The 20,215-nt window shown below is 38.9% G+C and overlaps 1 protein-coding gene across 2 annotated transcripts in view; it reads right to left on the reverse strand.

Annotated features, from left to right (window-relative positions):
* Window positions 1-554: 554 nt before the first annotated feature.
* The window catches only part of GYS2 (glycogen synthase 2 (liver)), a 34,483-nt gene continuing 14,822 nt past the window's right edge, over window positions 555-20,215 (reverse strand). For both annotated transcript variants that reach the window (XM_009077457.1, XM_009077458.1), the window contains 12 exons: window positions 16,615-16,759; window positions 12,045-12,162; window positions 11,518-11,638; window positions 9,178-9,284; window positions 7,055-7,114; window positions 6,372-6,450; window positions 5,620-5,733; window positions 4,860-4,986; window positions 4,275-4,370; window positions 2,272-2,435; window positions 1,131-1,211; window positions 555-776 (listed from right to left, as the gene is read on the reverse strand). In XM_009077457.1, coding sequence (XP_009075705.1) covers window positions 555-776; window positions 1,131-1,211; window positions 2,272-2,435; window positions 4,275-4,370; window positions 4,860-4,986; window positions 5,620-5,733; window positions 6,372-6,450; window positions 7,055-7,114; window positions 9,178-9,284; window positions 11,518-11,638; window positions 12,045-12,162; window positions 16,615-16,759 — 1,434 coding nt within the window. The remainder of the gene's footprint in view (window positions 777-1,130; window positions 1,212-2,271; window positions 2,436-4,274; window positions 4,371-4,859; window positions 4,987-5,619; window positions 5,734-6,371; window positions 6,451-7,054; window positions 7,115-9,177; window positions 9,285-11,517; window positions 11,639-12,044; window positions 12,163-16,614; window positions 16,760-20,215) is intronic.

The raw sequence follows: 20,215 nt of genomic DNA on the forward strand, positions 1-20,215 counted from the left end.
TGCTGTAAAAAAAAATTGTTTACATTATGTAATCTTACAATAAACAGCATAAGGAAAAAGAAAGACCATTTTATTTTCAGTGTATCTTTTTTAACTCTTCCAACATTTCTCCAGTGTAATACTTTTTTTTTCCTCTAATTTTTTCAGCTCTGGCTTAAAGTTCATGTTAGTTTAGAAGGGGAAAGGGGGAAACATAAATGAATCAGAAATTCATTTGGGATACCCAAATTGGAGCTATCCATGTAGACTATGATTAATACAGATGATTACGTAGACAAAGGTATGATCTGCAGTTTGCATAAGTTCCTGAGGGGATTGTCACATTCTCTAGGTTTATTAAGCTTGAGAAATCTCTTCTACTTCAAAGGGGCACAGAAAAACTGTCATTTAAACTATGTTCAAGGTGAAATAATTTTAGGCTTTCCAACAGTGTAGCTCAAGTAACGTTTAAGATTCCTCTAATTATATCACACTGTCCTTAATGCAAAGCTTGCCAAGCCTACAGGAGAAACCCGAATGGATGGAGAGACACTGCCAGGGTGAGAAGAATGAATTCAGTTCCTGTATTCTCCATGTTGCTTCTTTTTTCCTTGTGACAATGCTCCAATGGAAAATGGAGACTTGATATTTTGCCTATCCCTTTCGGCTTCCTCATCCTCATCGTATCTTTCATCCTCATCTTCATCTTCAGCTTCGCTGTGGTGTGGGCTGGAATGCTGAGAGACAGAAGGTGATGGTGGCACTGATGAAGGCCTGGGGTACCTGAAACCTTCCGTCTGGCAGAGAGAAGCAAGTTGTATGTGTTAATACAGAGTTCCTCAACTGGCTGTATCCAGAACTGAAACATCCCTGTGTTATCCAGACTGTTTCCAGCACAAATCCAAAACACAGCCCCACACCAGCTACTGTGAAGAAAATTAACTCTATCCCAGCCAAAACCAGCACACATTCCAACTCTTGCCTGGAGACTGGGTCTATAACTTGTTCCTACTTCCCTTTAGTTAACCCAAAACTTGCTAACTTTCTTCTTCGTCTTTCTGTCAAACACACACACACACACATGCTCTTTCTCTCTCTTTTTGTAAAGCAGCTAAAATGCAAATGAACTCATCTCCAAAAGCAGACTTTACCTTTGGTGGAGCACTTGGTTCCATCTCAAATTTTTCTGGGAATGTTCTGCTGAGGGCCAAGTGTCTGGCATGCATGTAATACTGCAACATAAAAGAGAAGCCTTTACAAGTCAAGGAAGTCTTGGGTAGATTTAAGCAGGGGGGAGAAGGAACATAAAATGAGTATCTTCTAAAAGATTATGCTGAACAAACACTGCTCACAACAAACACTTCGCTGTGAATTAGTGAGCCATGCATGTTAGATTCACACTGAAGGAGTCTGGAACAGAATCTGAATAAGGTTCTGCTAAGACTAAGATGTATTAAGATGGAAAGTAGGGCTTGTCTTGGTCAGTGTAGTTCTTATTGAGTAACACGTTTTCTTTATCCCTCAAGATAGAGCTGACTTTTTTAACCAGGAAAATTTACATCTTTAAATGTGCACATGTATACACATAAGCTTTGGACTCATTCTTCCACAGGAAGCATGTGTAATAGTTACAGAGAAGTAACAATTATGAGTTTACTGATGTATTTAAGAATTTTGCAAAAATATTTATAGATCCACTTTATTCCTGAGTTTGCAGCACATGCATGGAAAAAATAGCTTGTTGTACCAAGGTCTTGCGAAGTGTTGGGAACCATATAAATAATATGGTTCTCACACAGGTATTAGAGCAGGAAAAGGTTCAAAATAGCTGCAAAACTGATATATGCATCCACTTCTTTACTCCTGTGGACTTGAGAAAACCATTTTGCTACTGTCTTCCTAGTAGGTGGTACTGCAGTTCTTTCTGTGTCTAATAAAAAACACTACTTTACCTTTAAGGCACAAAGGTAGTTTAGGAGTGTTGAGGAGCCACAAGGCCCATCAGAATTTTAGGAAGAACAGGTAGGATTTTTGAAAGGCCCAGGTGACTTTGGAGCAAAAATCCTACTTAGTGTAGGGCTTGCCAGTGACACCAGCTTTTTACAACGTCCTTAGGACCAGAAATAGCTCGGTTCAGTTAAGTCATGTGTCTCCTTGCCACTGGAGCATGGAAACATCACACTGACATGTGAAGGTACCAGTGAGAGGTGCACTGCAGTGTGATGCTGAAGGCTGCTGGTGACACCTGTGTATCTGGAGTTATTAATACTTCTATTGCACAGTTTCACACACCCTGCCCAGGTATCTCCAGTCCAACAGATCTGAGAGCCTCTCAGTTCTGTTCCTTTGGATGATCCTCTGGCGCCGGGACTGCTGGCAAAACCCATACAGGAACTGGGTCAGCTGGTTGCAGGATTCGTCTGGTGAGCGGAACCTCCTGTCAACTATGTAGATACCTGAAGGACACAAAAAGTGGAAGATGAGTGGAACTGAAAAGTGGATCTGACCTCTCATATTTCCAATCTACCTTCTGTCACAGTCTTACAAACATCACATGTATTACATATTTTTTTAATGTTAAAAGGCAGCTATCAGTGGAACATTTGTTACTGTTCTGATGGAATGGAAAGCTGCAGAGGTATATGGATTTCTTATTTTAATTTTCTTTACCTTTCAGGCTGAAATTCAGCAAATTCTTCAAAACTCAGAGGCTTTGTTGTTGCTGTATAAGTATGTCCAAAAGGATTCGAGTTTCTGGATAAAGACATATCATTTTTATCTCCCATAATTTTTAAAATACTGACCGCTTAAAAAGAAAACAAACCCATAAGCTAGTGCTTTCCTAGTTTGCTGTAGGATTTATAAGTGTGCATGGCCAGAACCAGCCTGTAGGAGAGAGGATGTTCCCTGTAGAAATACAAGTGTTTCCATGGAGACAGCTAACTCACATCAGTCCATAGACAATTCTGGTAGAGAGAGGGCAAAGGGAAGCTTTACTTCTATGGAGTTTGTTGAGATTAATACATTATTTTTGCCACCTTCCTTACACCAGGATGTTGGGAAGAACAGGGTACTAGACCTCAGCTGTCTCAACGGACATGACAAATGCACAAGTACCTTAATTGAAGTGCCCAGTGTCAGTACAGTAATTTATGTCAGCATCAACATCTGTGTTTTGGCAGAGAAGAGCAAGTGACCTGTTCTCTGTGTGTGTGACCTTTCTGAAGGGTCTCAAAGACAGTCCTACCCAGGCAGTCATATCTAAATTTTGCAGTTGGCTCTACCCTTACCCCTAGGCCAGGCATAGCTGGCAGCAGTGTGGAGCTGTCATTGCCTAATGGTGCAGAAAGGCCAAGGTACTAGAAAGAGCTCCTAGTTTGGGCACATCCTCAATATTCACAGAATCACAGAATGGTTTGGCCTGGAAGGGACCCTAAAAATCATCTAGTTCCAAGCTCCTGCCATGGGCAGGGGCATCTCCCACTAGACCAGGTTGCTCCAAGCCCCAGACTACCTGGCCTTGAACACTTCCAGGGATGGGACATCTACAGTTTGCCCTGGCTAACTAAGACAAAAGGACATGGAGGGCTGTGCCTCCCTCTGTAGCTCAGGGACGCCCCAATCATTAGCAATGACCACACCAGATGGAAAACATGGACAACCACTTTGGTTTCAGTCCTGCAGGAAGGATTTGCTAAGACAGAGAATGACTGACTAGGCAGAGTTGTCTTCACACACCAGGTACTGGCTATCTTCCTCCTCACCACACTCCAATCAGGAACCATTTCTAAACCCTTATGAGCAGATCATTATTTGAAGTAGGTTCCTCTTATATTCACGGGATTTTGTTTAGTTTAGTTTAGTCTTTTTAAGTGTACATGATAATCTACTGGTTTTTTTAGTGGGGATGTGTTTCACTGGCCTCAAAGTCCCAGTGCATCCTTGGACTATTCCCAGAGAAACAGACTTACACTGCTCCTTTTGAAGGGCTCAGAGTGTTATAGTGCAATCAGAGGCATTAAAGGGAGGTGCTGGGAGACTCCAGACTGGTATGAGCAGTGATGAGTTTGGAAGGATAAAGAAGACAAAAGATTAAAGGGAAACAAAAGAGAAATAATCCGGAAAGGGTTTGGATAATATGAAAGCTGTTCAACACAACAAGATAGTCAGACCTCTGAAGATACTCCCTCAAAGAACAAGTGAAGGCAGGAAATTGAGAATTAACAGCCTGGTTGTTGTGCTTTTTGCTTTCCTAACTCAGAGGTGATATTCTGAAATGGTGTTAAAAGTTTTACCATAAGCTTCAGGGTCAGCAACATGTTCCTGCATGAAACAGCCAAATCCAGAGAGGTTTGTGGTTACACTGGGAATGCCCATCACAGTGCATTCAGCTGCCAAGAGAAACAGACAAAAAGTGTGTCAGGGCAATATACTTTGAGTGCTCTCACTTTGAGAGAAAAAAAGAAAAAGAAACAGGCAGACAGAAGGTCCCATAACACTAGAGCTGCTCTGAAAACATCCAATGAACACTATTATGCTTTGTTGTGGATTTGAAGAAAAAGGAAAGAAAAAGAATTTTTAAACACAAAATTCACACTATGTTTGCAAACATATCCTTGAGTTTCCCAGCAGCTAAACTGAAAGCCTTCTGGGAGTGCAACGTTGAAATACAGAACCCCAATATATGGTCAGGACTGTTTGGCTTCTAAATTTAAGCTTGATGTCACATATGTTCTTTAGTTGTTCGCAGCTCTTTACAAAACTGAATCTTTTAGGTGTAGGAGTGTTTCTTTTCCAGAACAAACTGGCTGCAAAGCTATTCTGCATCAACAGAATGGGTGTTCACCTATTGATACTGGTTAAGGGTACGGATTGCCTACCTGGAGTGTAACCCCAGGGTTCATAGTAAGATGGAAATACACCAAGGTGGCAGCCTCTAACAAACTCCTCATAGTCCAAGGGCAGCAACGGGCTTGTTGAAGAAAGAAACTCTGGATGTAGGATCACCTGGGTATTCAAAACTTACATTAGAAGTGAAAGAAAACCATCCTTGATACATTTTAATTATCAATAATCACTCAGTTCTTTTCCTAACTAAGTGGACAACACGTTCTTTGATCTGTTATCTAATCCACTTTGCACACTAAGATGAATCCTGCCTGTGTGGATTCTTGTCCTGGAAATAGTACTGATAATGAACATATTTTCTTGGACAGGTCTTCAGCTTTATCCTTCTTCATCAAGGAAGAGCAAGTGCATTGAGAATTATGCCTAAGTCTGTAGCATTTAGCAAGACCACATTGGTTCTCTTGGTCTGTTGTACCAAGGTAGAGAGTATTTACAAGGGTGTGGACTGACAGGACAAGAGGGAATGGCTTCAAACTGACAGAGAGTTGGTTTAGATTAGATGAAAACAATTCCCTAACATCAGATTTCTAACTTGAAATTAACTTGGTTAAAGAGCAACTGAGGATATCTGTGAAGTTGTTAGTCCTGGAAAGGGAGGAAGAGGGAAGAAGGAGCCCGTGAGTATAATATTGCCTATCAAGAATTTGACTGTACTGCCCATGCTAATGACCCAGACTGACAGGGTTTAAAGAAATTCCATTTTCTATCTAAAGTGAAAAGGACAGAAGGTACCTTTACTCTGTCTGTCCGGTTATTGAAAAGGCCAATGCGCCGGATGGTGTTGAGGATTGGGTCGTTGTCATCATCAATCATGTTGTGGGTGGTCACTGGGGGCAGGCAGTGCCGCTGAAGAGGGAAAAGGCAATCTGTAAGCCAGACAAAACTCTTGGAAAACAGTTGTGTTATCATTTTCTGGGCTTAGAGGGAGGCAGTGCCAGATTTTGTCATTGATATGAATAGGTTTCTACCCTTTTGTTTTAAGGTAAGACAGGAAAGTTATGATCATAGAATGCTCTATACAACTAAGGCCACAAATGACACCATAAAAATAGTCACAGGACTTCTTTCAATTGCCTCAAAGTAAATGTATTTGTACTACCTTTTAGAAAGGCTTACCATCTAATCTTGAAGATTTTTTTAGTCAATATGTTATATCTCCTTAAGAGTTTAATTCTACATATTCAATAAAAATGGAAGAATCCAGGCTTCAGGAACAATGCAAAGTTCACACTTAGTGCAGAAGCAAAGAATTAGGAATTTTGGTGTCCTGCATATAACTGAAAGAATATCCATGGATTCCACAAAGATTAGTTTGGGTCACACTCTCATTAAAAAACAATCAGAGCTGATCAATAAACCTTACCAATTTTTGCTGAAAACTTCTTCCCAATGAACACATTTTGCTACATGTCACACACAATCTTTGTATGTCACTATGGTTATAATTTATACTAGATGTTTATGTGAATAATACATTCTCTGACCTGAGTTGAATAGATGGCTCTTTTCATAATGGTTATATCATCTCGGTCAAGAATCTTGTTCAAGTCTGGAATTTCTCCTCTGTAAACGTAACACATAGCCTATGTTACCAAATTACTTGTTAGCAGTTGTATAAAGAAAATGAAGAAATGGCAAACAAGGTCTGATCTGAAATCTGCTGATAACAACATGAATCTTCCCTTTGTTTTCATGGCCCTTCTATATTGCCTACATTTTGTTCTCCCATACACTTCTTGACCTGACAATTAGCTTCCAAAAAGACTAAAGAATTCTTTTTCTTCTGACACACCTTGTTTTTGCTGAAGTTCATCTCATCTGTGCTTTGGATCATTCACTTCCAACTGTCTTCTGAAAGGCTATGACTAAACCACTAACACATATTGCTTTGTCTCTGGTGCTTTTCTTAAGCTGAGGTAGCTCATTTTTGACAGTGAATAAGCCTTTATGTTACTTAGACATCTCCCATATCTCTTCTGACTCTTTCCACAATGGGCTTCTAGTGCCTTTATTTTTTTCCTCTGTGATTTGCCTCTTATACAAATATGTTGTGTATGGCCCCATATCCTTCCTGTGAATGTTAAAATTTCTTACACAAAGAGTAGAAGCACAGATAAGTCAGCTGAATATGTGTCTGTGCAAGGCAGAGCAAATAATATATACTCACTTTAGCAGGGCATTGTAGAGTTTCTTTCCAAACTTTTCCTTCACAGATTGTGCAGTGTCCCTAGGAAGATAAATAAAAACAGGAGACTCTAGGACAAAGACACAATGAGAGATTCCTGCATGCTGTTGGAAATTGTGATTTCAGATATTCTGATGGAACCAAGAATAGAAGAAGCAGATGGAGGTTTAGTTCTCAAAGCTCTTTATCCAGCCAACAGCCATACTGGCAGATTCCAACACAACTGGGGAGCTGACCTGCATCTAAAGAAGAATGCACTGTGAATTCCAGGGGCAGACTTCACTAGTGACTCCATCTAATATTTGCTCCAATCAGTAGATCACAAGATATTCTGATGGAACCAAGAATAGAAGAAGCAGATGGAGGTTTAGTTCTCAAAGCTCTTTATCCAGCCAACAGCCATACTGGCAGATTCCAACACAACTGGGGAGCTGACCTGCATCTAAAGAAGAATGCACTGTGAATTCCAGGGGCAGACTTCACTAGTGACTCCATCTAATATTTGCTCCAATCAGTAGATCACACTTTCATATCAACTATGCAAAAGAGAGCATATATATGACACTATGTATTGAAACATGACCATTAACATTGTACACTCATCAAGAGGAGAAGTCTCCAACTTTACTTGACCTAGCAGAAAGATGCCAGACATAAGAGTTAAACAAATAGCAATTTTAAAGCAAGCTTCTCCCTTCACTTTCTGCCCTATTTCCTAACTCAAAGACTTTTGAAAACAAGTGTTAGACTAATAGGTAGTTTGTCATAATTAGTTTGCAAACAAGAAGAAACTTTCTGAGAAGCTCAGGCCAAGTTTTAAGTTAATAGTAAAGCCTGTGCCAGACAAATGTTATATTTTTAGCTAAGAAAAATCTCCAGTGAACCACTGTTCTAAAAGCAAAGAGTCAGTTCTATTATTCTGACCCTCACTGAAATAACTTGAAAGTACAGTGGGAAGTTATGTTGCCAAAACAGCAAACTAACTCTAAATATGAGTAAAACATCCACTTCAGAGAACTTCTCCTGCCTTTCTGATTTCTAAGAATTATACTTTGGGCTAAGATAAAACTTTACCTAAACTTTACCAAGCTGGGAATCCACCTACCTGGTTTTAGTTGCTCTGCCCCAATTCATGTAGACACAATAGTGGATGAGTTAATTTTGGATGAGTTGGAAAGCAGCTAAATGTCAAACCACACTGATCCAAACCCCAGCAAGCTATTCCCCTCATGACTATATTTGCACAGACTCATGCCATGCACAATATCCAAAACTTAACCCAGGGAGCTTTTGCAGAAGCAGAAGAAACAAGGTTATATTTGCACAGACTCATGCCACGCACAATATCCAAAACTTAACCCAGGTAGCTTTTGCAGAAGCAGAAGAAACAAGGGATTTTTATATCCCGGATCAGCCATTGTCTGTTCCTTTATAAGTGTTTTATTCCTTTATAAGTGCCAACCCCTTCATGTATTTAATTTCTGTGGCAACTTTAACATTATTATGTAATAATGGGAAGTTGCAAAATGAAAAGTGTTAAGCTGAGAAGGGTTGTGACAATTTTCCTTTTATAGCTCTAAGTATCACTGCTTGGGTACAGCCACTCTTTGTTGCAGTCTAGCTAGAAAATTCCAGACAATTATTGTCAACAGTTATTCTGCTGGATAAGACAGTACTGATACCATATTTCTAAATAAAAGAGGATGTATAATTAATCTCTTTTTCCCCAGAGAAGCTTACTCTGACAAATTAGCAGGCAGTCCTTATTTTGTGGGAGCTCTGTGGCACATCCAAAGGGAGTACCAGAAACAGTCAGAAGACATGCAGAACACTGGATTTTCTAGATCATTTGACAAAACAAGTACTATTTGTTAACATATTCCAAAGAATTGCAAGGCATGTTTACTGAAAATAACCTAGGAGAGGAAAGGAGAAATATTTGCCCTTTTTTATCTTTCCCATCTCTTTCATCCACAAAATACATTCTTATTACCCACAATCTTCAATTTTAGCAGAGCAAAAAGAAAGAGCATTATTCTTCAGCTGAAACTTTTGCATGTCTTCTCAATTCCCTGTACCAGGCCCACAATGAGAATGGCAATTACCAGAGCTGCTTCCGGACTGCTTGTCCTTTCAGGGTTTCCACGTTGAAGTTGTTTGTCTTTGCTGGCATGATGAAGAACACAATAACTGTAACATCAGTCTTATGAACCTACAGGACAAAAGATGGAGAGGAATTAAAAAAAATCTCACTACAAGATATCACAGCCAACTTTAACACAAAGAATTGGTCACAGGAAAAGCCAAAGCACTTTGGTTGTCCAGGAAGGCTCTGATCTTGTAGGCCTCACTTTAGCTATGAAGTTTTGTCATGTCAGAGATATAGCCAAGGATAGATACAGGTATCATGGTATCATAGTGTTTTAAGGGGTTGGAATGAACCTTAAACATCATCTAGTCCCAGCCCCCTGCCCTGGGCAGACACACCTCCCACTAGACCACATTGCTCAAGGCATTATCCAGCCTGGCTTTGAACACTTCCAGGGTTGGGGCATCTACAGTCTCCCTGGGCAACCTGTGCCGGTGTCTCACCGCCCTCGTGAGAAAAAGCTTCTTCCTAATATCTGATCTAAATTTCCCCTCTTTCAATTTATACCATTACTCCTTGTCCTATCACTACTGTTAAACATGTAAAGGTAAACATGTCCAGGTAAACATGTGTCACTCAGTTTCTATTTGTGCAATACAGATCTTCCTGACCTGTCATGGTTTAGAGGCCATGGCTTATGATGTGGGCATAAATTGCAAAAACATAAAAATCCTACACACATTTTCTCATCTGATACAAACTATGTTGGCTCAAAGGAGTGAGCAACTAGTTTACTATGCGTAGGCAAGAGGTGAGGGATTCCCCACAGAAGCAGGTTTATGGGCTAAAAGAGACATGATAGCAACAATTATCTCTCTGAACCCCTGGCAAAGAACCTGTCAGACACACAAATAGCTGCAAGTAACTTCTTGCTCATCTCTCCCATCAAGCTGCTGCAAAGACAAAAAGCATTTGCTGTAAAATCTGATCTTTTTTTAATAGATGGTTTCTCTTGCTGGTTTCTCCTGTGCTAACAAGGTTCAGAACATGAGGCCCACAAAGGATTCCTTGCATGAATGAAGTTGTACTCCTGTCAGCAACAGTTTATAGAAAGGCTAAGCGTGAACTCTGATCAGAGCTGTAAAATCCAAATTATTTTGAATTGCCTCTATTTTACATTTTCCACACACAAACACACTATTAACATCACTTCTCTCAGGTTGACACACAGGGAAATGTATAATATAAAGTAACCTCTGGGTTACTTTATATTGGACTAGATGGGGTTGGACTAGATGACCCTCAGAGGTTCCTTCCAACCACAACCACTCAGCATGATTTTGTGAGTCATCTGTCATGCTAAGGTTCTTCCCCTCCCTCTCTTCAAAGCAGGTTCAAAATCCATCACACTATGACCTGTGTGTATGAACAATCTGTCCCAACATTCATATATCATTTCCAAAATGTTAGTAAGGTTTTCAAGCAGCGAATGACTCTGTAAAATAAAATAATTCTATCCAATTCTATGTATTTTTAAGGTCAGGCACACCACTGGGACTTGTTTAAGCAGCACCATCATTTCCAGATTCACAAGTAGTACAGGTATTCTGCTATTCCCAATGGAATGGTCCCTTGAAATAATTACAGAGCACGTGTTGTTTGAGCAGCTAATCACATGCTGGCATGCACACTGTTACAGCAATGCAATAAAGCCAGGATCAGCTTATGGGAGAAGCAACCACACACTGTTCTATGAGGCTTTGGAAAACTAGCCTCAGTTTCCTTTGACTTTCCATCAGCCTAACTTGTCAATGTCATCAGGAAGAATTTCTTCACTGAAATGGTGGTCAGGCATTGGAACAGGCTGCCCAGGGAGGTGGTGGAGTCATCATCTCTGCACGTGTTCAAGACATGACTCGATGGGGCACTTAGTGCTCTGGTTTAGTTGATATGGTGTTGTTCAGTGAAAGGTTAGACTCTATGATCTTGGAGGTCTTTTTCAACCTTAATGATTGTATGACACAAATCATTAGCTACAATAAGAGATTACTGCAATCATTGCTCAAGTAATTCTTTCCCTCTTATCACAGAAAACCTTCCATGTTATCAGCATTCACAGCTAATAGCTATGCAAATGCCATTAACCTGTGGCTGATCTTGCACAGCACTGCCAAACAACTGACTTTTGTTGTGGATGAAACACTTCAGCTATGTGAGGTGACTTGTGTGAGTGAACATGGACTATGAACATCCTATAAACCAGAGTATGGCATGAAAATTCTTGCAGGTGACTTCCACAGTATGGTAAGTTTGAGTATAAGCTCTATGTTATCAACAGCTGAATAAGCTTTCTTACCCTCAGCAAAAAGTTTAATCTTGATAAGGCTTCTAGAAACATATCAGCTCCTTTGTTGGAAAACTCATACCTCCCAGCAATGAAGAAAAATAAGGTCTTATCAAGACTGAAGTCAAGGTGGCTGAAAGCAAGCAAACAAACAGACAAGAACAAAGTATTTCTCAAGCTATAATCAAACAAAACACACAACAGCTTTCTATTCTGGAGGTGTTTATTATCCCAAGGAAATAATGAAAGTGAGGCTTTCCTGTTGGTCTTTAAATTGACTGTCTTAATCTGACAAAGTGCATCTTGGGCAAATACTGAAAAACTCAAGACCTTCTGTCTGATCCCACAATCTGTTAAGCAGAGTTAGAACCGGTGTCCAAAATTCCTTTAGCTTCTGACTGAGAAATCCCAGATAGATATTTGAAAAGGCTGGTAACACCTCAACTCCTCTAAGAAGTACTTGTTAGTCTTCCTGCTTTGGTTCTTGCTTTAAACATTGTTGGACAATCATTGCTAATTTGTGAAAAGTAAAAGCATACCCATAGAAATGACCTCGAATGAACTCTTGGATCCTAGCCTTGTACATGGAATGCAAATTCTGAAACTCATGCATTGCTGAAAATTTCTTAATGTTCAAGCCATTTGGGGTGACAACATCTGGAAAAGCAGAGAAAAGGCAGAGGTAGACATTTTCAGAGTCAAAGAAATCTTTCAGGAAAGAACCAATGTGTGTCTCAGCTGTCACTATGTGAACAGGTTATGTACTCAGGTTACTTATGGATAGGGAACAGCACTGCCTAACACAACAGTCTCCACCAACCTCCTCCACGAAGCTATTGCATGTGGCTCTCCACTGTCTAGAGCATAAAAGTGGCTCTCACCTTAACTCAACACTCGATAGATCCTGCCCTTTGTCCTGTCAGGACTTAATCAATTTAGCCATATGTTTTAAGTAATTTAGCCATATGTTTGTTGTGCAATATGCCCTTTACCTCTTTATTATTGATATCACCATTGCCTACTCTATTACTACTTGAAAGCACAAACTGTGCTGTATTATGCCCTCACTTACTGCATGGCACAAGAGGTATCTGTTCTATCAAAATTTCTGAGGATTTATCAGAAAAGAGAGAATATAAGAAACCTTTTTTTTAAAAGACCTCCTGTTAGTAATCTGTTGGATTTCCCCTAGAATAGCCACAGAGTAGTATGCTTTACAGTTTCATGGCTGCTCTCCTCCAAGATTCTAAAGGTTCTTAAAAATAAAATTTGTTCATTTCCAGCATTTTTAAGATAGAGTTACAGGATATACAGAGGACAGACATAGCTTGTTCCAACCACACTGAAATTCAGTCACTCTTCACCTTGTTGTTAGATCACAGCAGCTATTTAAAAACTTGTCCTAAATCTAGTTGAAGTAAATGAAAAGAATGACATTTTCTTTTCTTTGAGTTGGCTTATGAAAGCTCTGTTTGGAAATAAAAGGGGAGGCCAGTTCCTCAGCAAGTGTAGTTTAGAGCAATACAACTGAGTAGGACCTTCATTAAGACATCATTCCCTGCAACACATGGTTCATGCAAACCTAACTTTGCTCTCAGTGCACATGGTTAACTCCTCTCATACATCAGGGTTACTGATGGGAGCACAGTCCCTTGCTTGCCACTCATACAGGTCTTGAACACTACTTCTGCTGCTGTCTTGCAGTCATGGGTGCCTGGCATTCAGGGTTTCCCATCCTTTCCCCTGTTAGTAGAGGTTTCCATGTCTAGCATTAAGGTTCTGACCAGACTGTTTCCTACATCTGGAGAGACTTACAGAGACTTCCTTAAAACACCTATGTCTCCTCTGGTTGATTCCATATCAAGATGATCTTAAAATAAGTACAATCAGTTCTCCATTTGCTGTCCAGTGTACTTGCCTGGCATTTTTCACTTCAGCTATAGGTAAAAATAAAACCTTTGTTAGTAACCATGAAATACCAAAAATTTGGGTGGGTCTGTCCTTGGAATACCACATTTGAAACTAAAGACCAGCCTTTCCCAGGAAATCTTTACTTGTTAGGTACTTCAGATTTAGTTCTCAGTGACAATAAAAGGACACTCTTAGTGGGCCTGACAGGAAAACTTGTGTTTTTACCTCTTCCTGCCCAGCTCTAAGAGCTGCCCTGAACAAAGACCCATGTGTCCTTCTATGAGGGGAGAGTCAACAGAGCAGAAACATTCTTCATTGTCTTTATCAACAACGTATGTTCTCAATCCTCTAACCTGCTTCTCGTTCAGAATGGAAGGACTGGCTCATGCAGGACATAGCTTTGAGACTGCAGCCATTTCAAACTCTTCCCAATAAAGTGAGAATCTCTGACTGGGTATTTCTGGCCAGTTTCCATCCACTCTCTCACATTTATTTATCAGGGAGTTTTGGCCACTCTCACCCATCAGCAGCCGTCTGTATATAACCTACTCCCATGTTCTTTGATTTAACTGCAGTTTCATTTACTTTTTCATCAGGACTGGGGCTCAATCCATCCCTTATTTAAGGCTTCAATTCAAGAACGGATATAGGGGCCCAAAGCTCCCAGTTCACTATTTCTGCTCAACATACAGTACTACTTTGACCACATGTGAGGCAATGTGCTCTTGCCCTAGGGAAGAAGTGATGGAAGAGGGCTTTGTCCCTATGCTAAGTGGTTTGGGTTTTTTTATTTAATGAATTAATGACATTTTTATTTGAAAAATTGTCCCAAGTAGGTCAAATCAGAACATTTTGACTTCTGTATCTATAAGAAAGAAACTGGCTTTGCTCTAAGTAATGTGCAGTATGATGTTTTCTGTCACTAACATTCAGCATTGACTCATACTTTTTCAGTTTGCTTCTATGATTTTGAACAAATATATACAGTTCGGAAGTCTAGGTCTAGATCTTAGCTGATACTTAAGTTTTTTGGAATTTTGATTCAAAGTCTTCTCAACTGCTAATGAGAAATAGGTTTCATACCTGAATGAAAACATTATAAATTCCACAATATCGGTTTTTGAATCACAGGACTATAACTTATGATCACTGACAGAATTTTGCTTGATATGTCAAAGAAAACAGGTTCAACATCAGATACTCAAGCTTCTGACAAATACAGCTTGATAAATTTGATAAATCAAATTAATAATAGCAGCAAGAGGAATCAGCATAATGCAAGCAGTGATTTTGCCAGGTTTAGACTGGCAAATTGGCCTTTGTCCTGCTGCAAAAATTCTCTAGACAATCAGGTTTACTAAATTTTAAAGGGAATTTTCCATGTGATGAGATTTAGAATTTAAATCATAATCCAAGTTAAACATTAAAGAGAAGTAGTAGAGATGTCTCTACTTATCACACTTCTCAGTTATTTTTAGCTAACAATTTGGTTACAAACTTTATCTTGCAATAAATGCAAATAAAAGTTAATTGTGTCAATTCTGAATCCCCCTTTTAAAAGTTTATTTTTATAGTCGATTGAGAAATGTACACTTGTATTCATGTTCATTTGCAGAATTCCAGCTCAATGACCTACAGAAGGATTGTTGAATTTTCCAAACATCCAATGTCTTTGCTGATTTCGCAACTTCAGAGAGAACAAATAGTACAAGAATAAACTCCTACACAGTTGATCTGTGGTTGGGCCTTCCAGCAAACTATGAAAAGTACTTATTCCCATCAGAACATACTTTCCATTTAGAATTGTCTCCTAGGATTTGGGGTGCCAATTCCTATTGAATTTCTTTCTAGCCTTGTCAACATGAAGCATGATATGTGTCAGTAATTGTTTAACCCAAACATTAAATATATTTACTTGTTTTCTTCAAAGTTGAAAGAATAATCACAAAAAGCTCAGGCCTGTGAATCTCTCTGCATGGAATTCTCTTCTGCTTCAAGTGATGTTCTATCTGTGAGCAGTCTGCAGATTTTCATTCCCAAATTAAACTGGATTCAGACTCATTTCAGTCTCCTAAAATCCCAAAACATAAACTATGATTTTCCAAGGTAGCTGTTGTGGGGAGAAGCCTCATACCAACATAAACCAGCTTCAAAAGTCTGATTTTCAGAGGTCAAGTGCTCTGCACTTGGTAAAACCTAAGACCTTTCAAAGATATCCCCATTATATGACTGAACACTTCAATGACTTTTAAGACATGGCTGTCATGTTCAAAATAACAAGGCAAAATCATCTAAGTTCACCATCCTACTGACAGAGTCAAAGGACTCAATGAACAGCTCTTTTGTTCTAATGTGTGAATCAAGATGTGGTGTGAGGCATTAAAGTTATAATAGCTCCAAACTATAATTAGCACCACAAATCACCTAACAAAATCTACAAAGAATAAGCAAATAATAATTAAAAAAAAAATCCAAACAACAAACCACCAAAAAACCAAAGTCTTTTGAGTATTGCTACACTTCAAAGATGTGAATGCACCTGCTAAATGGTCTCAAAATTGATGTATGGTTTTACCCCAATGATGCTTACCTGCAGATGGAATATTGTGGTTTGTCCTTATAAAGCTTTGTACTGATTTAAAGAGAACTTTAATGACACACCAAACTGAGATCATGCCCTCACTCAAGCTCCATGCATGGCATGCAACAAAGTTTCTAAGTTTCATATTTATGAGACTAATACAAAGGGGAAAACAGACAAACTGTTGAGCACATGACTATTTTTCCAAACTCTACTGATTGGTCTAATAGAAAATATTATGTCTATGAAGCTTATCATGGTTCAGTCCTAATAGCATGGAAGCAACACAAAACTCCTGAAGCTGAGATGCCCTTGCAAAAAAAGCCTAACGTCCATGGAGTTAAAACTAATAGTCCCCTGAAATGGTAGTGAAAACAGTTATTAAGTGATGCTGAACTTGAGTTCCTCTAGATTACACATGCTACTAGAATGTGCTTCAAGTGATATCATCTGTGCTTTTCTTTTGAACATTGGTTATTATCTGTAGTGTAGATAGACTCATCTGTGCGTGTGTCCTTGCTCTTCATGTCCATATACCTGTCTCTATTATCTTCATTCAGTCTAAGGAAATGTAGGTACTTGGAGCAAATACAGTAAGAAAACAATTTAAGACTTACCAGGACTTCTTTTAAGCATATGTTCTGCTTCTGTAGCTGTTATCTGTGAGACTGTGGTGAACACATGGGCACAGTGGACAGATGCTCTTTCCATACAGTACCGATGGTAAATCTGTCTCTCTCCAGCTTCCTTGTCAATGTCAAACTGGTAAAAAATAAAACAAACAAGACAGACACCTGTATGATGTGATCAGCAGACTTACTACCTCAAAGATGATTTCTTGTGTTAAACCTGATTTCCCCAGGGAATGAGAATCATGTGATTATGCTGTTGTTTTGTCATTTGGGTTTTTTTGAACTATTTTACCAACTTCAAAGAGTTTGAAGGACCAAGAGAGGCCTCAGTTCCTGCATGATAAATGGCAGCTCTGCAATGGAAGGAGACCTAGATTAATGACCCCATGAAAGGTAAGGGTCTGTGTTACTTGGCCTGCTGGCTGAGAATATGTGTCATGCTGCATCCTGCCTGGGCTTGTTGGCAAACTTGGCAGAGCGGGGAAGTTGTTGGTAATTGAAGATATAGGGGAGAGAAGAATAAAGGAATTGGGATGAGGAGATAAACTGGGCACTGGGTGGAATGGCTGGAATCATAGTTAGGCAAGAGAGAAATGGAGTTATGGTAGAGAGGCAGGATATAAGGACTCAGTCCTTTTAAGTCCTATAATGATTCTAATCCTGATGGAACAAAGAAATTAGAAAATGATATATTTTCTGATACTCAGAGATGTTCTTCCTCCAACTCCATCACTGTTATTTGCTGCTTCTTTTACTTCAATTTGAACTCCATTAAGTTCTAGAGGCAAATGTAAGTTAACTGCAGATAAGACCATCCCAAATACCAAAATATTTCTAAATCTTTAAATCTTGCAGCTACCCTTTTGTTCACCAAGCTTATGTTATCCTGATAGGAAGAAAATGCACAATACCTACTTAGCCCACGCTTAAGGGTTCAAATGTTCACTAAGAACGTTCACTGCAAAATCACTACAATGGAGTTTAAAAGAGAATAATGTTAATGGGGTGTCAATGATTTCAATTAAATGACAATCCTCTTAGTCTTACATGATGTTTCACTTCTGGAAACAGAAGTCTTGACCTCCTAAGTTCAACAGCATGGGCACCAAATGGACTGTGTGAGTTCCATGGAGAGTGACAATGACTCTCAATGAGCTCTGTCATTATCACTGCCTAATGCTGCCCTGCACAGGCTGATTTTGATTGCATTTGACTGTGTAACTTCATTGACCATAATAGATTTAACCCTTATTCCAGGCAGGGCAGACAGCTCTTTCTATAGATAGGACTACCTGACCTCTGCCATGGTTAGTTGCTTTCAGCACTTCAGAACTTAGCCAGAAGTAAAGCTATGCAGACTGTGACCTTTCACGCCAAGTAGATACTTAATGTTGGTCCAGAACATATTTTAAGAAATTTTATCAAATGTGACCCATTTCAGGTAACAAGATTTAAGCAAATAACATTTTATTTTTCTTTAGACAGCTATAGACACAGGTAGAGATATCTTACAACTGCTTTGCTAAGAATGTTAAGAGCTTTTATTCACTGAGCACTCTAATTCTGTAGCTGTGCTACACTACTTGTGGAAATGTGTTTTCCACTATATTAGCTGAAAATGCCACCTTAATGTGACCAAACAAAAGGACTCTTGAAAAATCTCAGCTGAAAACTTCTAGAGAAACTAGATGCTTTATTTTAGTATTGACGATCCTTTATATAACGAGTGTCTATGCTTGCAAAGAGATTTTTAGAAAAGGTAGGAAATACACTTACCACATAATATCCTACATATTCTGATACCATTTCTCAGGTGTATGACATTATCTATCCATCTATCTATCTATCTAAATCATATTTTCCACATTCCCCATGAGAATTTTAGTGCATGAAACACAATCAGGTCACAAAAGATGATCTTTTCTCTCAGATACAAAATGGGACAGTTTTAGCATGCTGGACAAACACAGAAATGGGAAGGGGCACCACTGCACAGTCAGAAGTATGCAAGACTTTTCAAATAGATCTGAGTTTGTATGAAAAAAGAATTTTTAAATTGCTAGCAAACAAGTAACTGGTTAAACCTTAAAGGGTTTTTGTTCACTTTTCCCTTTCTCACCAAGAATGGGTTTTAATTACAAAATGTAATTAAAAACTAAATTTGGGACACATTCACTAACTGTAGATAAACATTCCCTCCAACACTCCTAGGAGAAAGGCTCATGAAAATATTGTTAATAAATGACTTATTTCTGGATAGTTTTTATTGCTTTGGTTGCACAAAAGCACTTTGCACATTTAACACACATATAGATGTTTATTTCTTCATTTCTATTCATTTTTTCATCTTCTGGAAATGGGAAATACTTTATTTTGCATTTGCTTGCATGACTTTTGGCACATTTTTTAAGAAGTACATAATTCCACATCTGTTAGCAAGTATAAATGGAGGTCATGGAGTTCTCACATTTCATTTGCTCTCACTCTCCAGCAGGTTCCACCACCAATCAGTAAAGCAAGACCTTGACTTCTGACCTCGGTTCTAGTGTGGAGTAATAACTGTGTACCTCTGAGCAGGCTAGACAAGAGACTTCAGAAAATAGCCTTAGACAAGTTGAAGGGCAGGTTAAGTGAAACTTAATTGATGAGACAGTGCAGGTGATGAATTTAGTCCCCACAGTCCTGTGCAAAGAGAGCTGAGCTTGCTGTGACAATATTAGCTACAGAATTAAAGGCAACATGGTGCTGTATGGAACCAAAATGCTGAAAGGAAGGACACCATCAGTGCTCTTGGTTTGCCCTTATCCCCAAAGCAACATTTCTGCTTAGCAATCAGCTCTGCCATCTGAATACTGTCCACCCTTTCTCAGGCACCTGTGAACTATGTTCCACATCCTTCATGTCCAGTGAGAGCAAAGCAAAATATCCCTGAAGTGTGTCATGTTAATTCTTAAATGATCAGAATGATTTGAGACTGGAAAAGGAGGAAGGACTTTACCAGCTATGTAAATACTTTTCTCAAAGACAGATAAATTATTTTTCACAGCCTGCATAGAATGTCTAGATACTGATTGCAGACTGTGCTTTCCTTAAAAAAAAAAAAAAAAAAAAAGTGTGGTGAAAGCCAACAGAGGTTAAACCAATACAAATTCAAACTGGAATTAAAATATATAGCTTTCCTAATTGATAATGTTGTGCCACCTTTGCATAAATGATACAAATTACCCTCAGCACTTACCTCGAGTGGGTAACATTTTTGCAAATCTTTTTTTTTTTCTCAAATAGAAGGTACAGATTTGATGCATGAATATTTAGCTGAGGATTTTAAGCAGAAAATGAAATTATCTCTTCTGGTCTTTTAAATCAGATCTACACTGAAGTTCCAAGTGATGCTGCAGAGGAATTATTTGTAAGAATGCAAGGGTGAATGAATAAAGCTACAGCTGAAAAGTCCCCACTTTCTCAAGCATTAAACCTGAAACCACATAGGTTTAGTTCTTCCAATCTACCTCTGTCAGAGAAAAATGATTCAAAGTGCCTTTAAAGCTAGATTTTGCATATATATATATACATAAAGAGAATATGA

The sequence above is a fragment of the Acanthisitta chloris genome, unplaced genomic scaffold, assembly GCF_000695815.1.
Source record: "Acanthisitta chloris isolate BGI_N310 unplaced genomic scaffold, ASM69581v1 scaffold11806, whole genome shotgun sequence".
In the NCBI taxonomy this organism is placed as follows: domain Eukaryota; kingdom Metazoa; phylum Chordata; class Aves; order Passeriformes; family Acanthisittidae; genus Acanthisitta; species Acanthisitta chloris.